The following is a 1,206-nucleotide window of genomic DNA, read 5'->3' as shown; positions in this document are numbered from 1 at the left end:
ATTAAAATGTAGCACTTTAGCAGGAAGTTATTATTCAAATGTCAGTTTTGATGTACACTGTTGCTTATTTTGAGCTAGTTCCTATCTGTGGATTAGTCCCATTACATGATGACATGTTTGCCATAGGTGCATCGTCTGGGCTGTGAAGTGGTGATTCTGCTCTTAGAACTGAACCCAGACCAAATTAACCTGTTCAACTGGGCCGTGGACCGTTGCTTCACTGGATCTTACCAGCTGGCATGTGGCTGCTTCAAGGCCATCGCCACTGTCTGCGGTAACAGGTAGGGAATCATGCATTGGTTACAATCTGCCCTGCTGATGTTTTCACTTTCAAGACACTGAAAACGTACCAGTTCCACCAGTTTATTTAAATGATACACACTTATTTACTTTGTCTAGTTTTATTAGTCTTATGGTGTTATTATCTGAACTACAATTTAATCAGCTAGATCATACAATGTACATATTAAAAAGCACATAATCTTCACCCTGTTGTTGTCCACACTGTTTTCATTTGAATCAGCAACAAATGACCATTTCCCTTATTTCTCCAGGAATTACCCATGTGACCTAGTGACCTTGCTCAACCTGGTGCTGTTCAAAGCCTCAGACACCAGCAGAGAAATATATGAGATATCCATGCAGCTGATGCAGGTACATTCACACACACACACACACAGCACACAAAAGACAAAGACACGGATCCAATATTACAGATTTATTAATTCCACATGAAGGGGTGGGAAGGAGAACAAAGGATAAAAAACCCAATACTTGCATTTTGACTGTTAAATAAATGGCATGTCTGCAGGTGCTGGAGTCGAAGCTGTGTGCGTACTCGAAGCGGATGGTGGAGCAGAAGCCTGGTAATATTTTGTATGGAACACACGGCCCCCTGCCTCCCCTCTACAGCGTCAACCTGTCTCAGCTCTCCATCCAGCTGGCCAGCATGTACCCAGAGCTCACTCTGCCTCTTTTCTCAGGTAAATATTTTGATGAGGAATATTCGCACAGGTTATACAGTGGAATACTTTTGTGTCACAAAGCACAAGATACTGGGGTACAGGGCCAAGGCTAGAATCCTATTATATTTATATCCTAATTGCAGGAGTAACTCCACTCCCCAACCCTTTATCTCACCCTTCACTATCATGTTTCAACAGCAAACACTGCATACCAAATTAAAGAAACAGAGAAGCTCCCAAA

General features: G+C 42.3%; 1 protein-coding gene across 1 annotated transcript; it reads left to right on the top strand.

Annotated features, from left to right (window-relative positions):
- Positions 1 to 126: 126 nt before the first annotated feature.
- LOC111671078 (protein furry homolog) lies at positions 127 to 983 on the top strand (the record flags this gene model as incomplete). The annotated part of the gene is made up of 3 exons (XM_023428080.1): positions 127 to 281; positions 555 to 654; positions 812 to 983. Coding segments are annotated over 3 exons (427 nt in total), but the record flags the coding sequence as incomplete, so codon positions are not given.
- Positions 984 to 1,206: the final 223 nt, after the last annotated feature.

The sequence above is a fragment of the Seriola lalandi genome, unplaced genomic scaffold (genome assembly GCF_002814215.2).
Source record: "Seriola lalandi dorsalis isolate HSWRI2012SDOR001 ecotype SW California unplaced genomic scaffold, Sedor1 jcf7180002006529, whole genome shotgun sequence".
Classification (NCBI taxonomy): Eukaryota; Metazoa; Chordata; class Actinopteri; order Carangiformes; family Carangidae; genus Seriola; species Seriola lalandi.
Note: the sequence above shows the minus strand (reverse complement) of the source record. Positions and strands in the feature narration are given on the sequence as shown.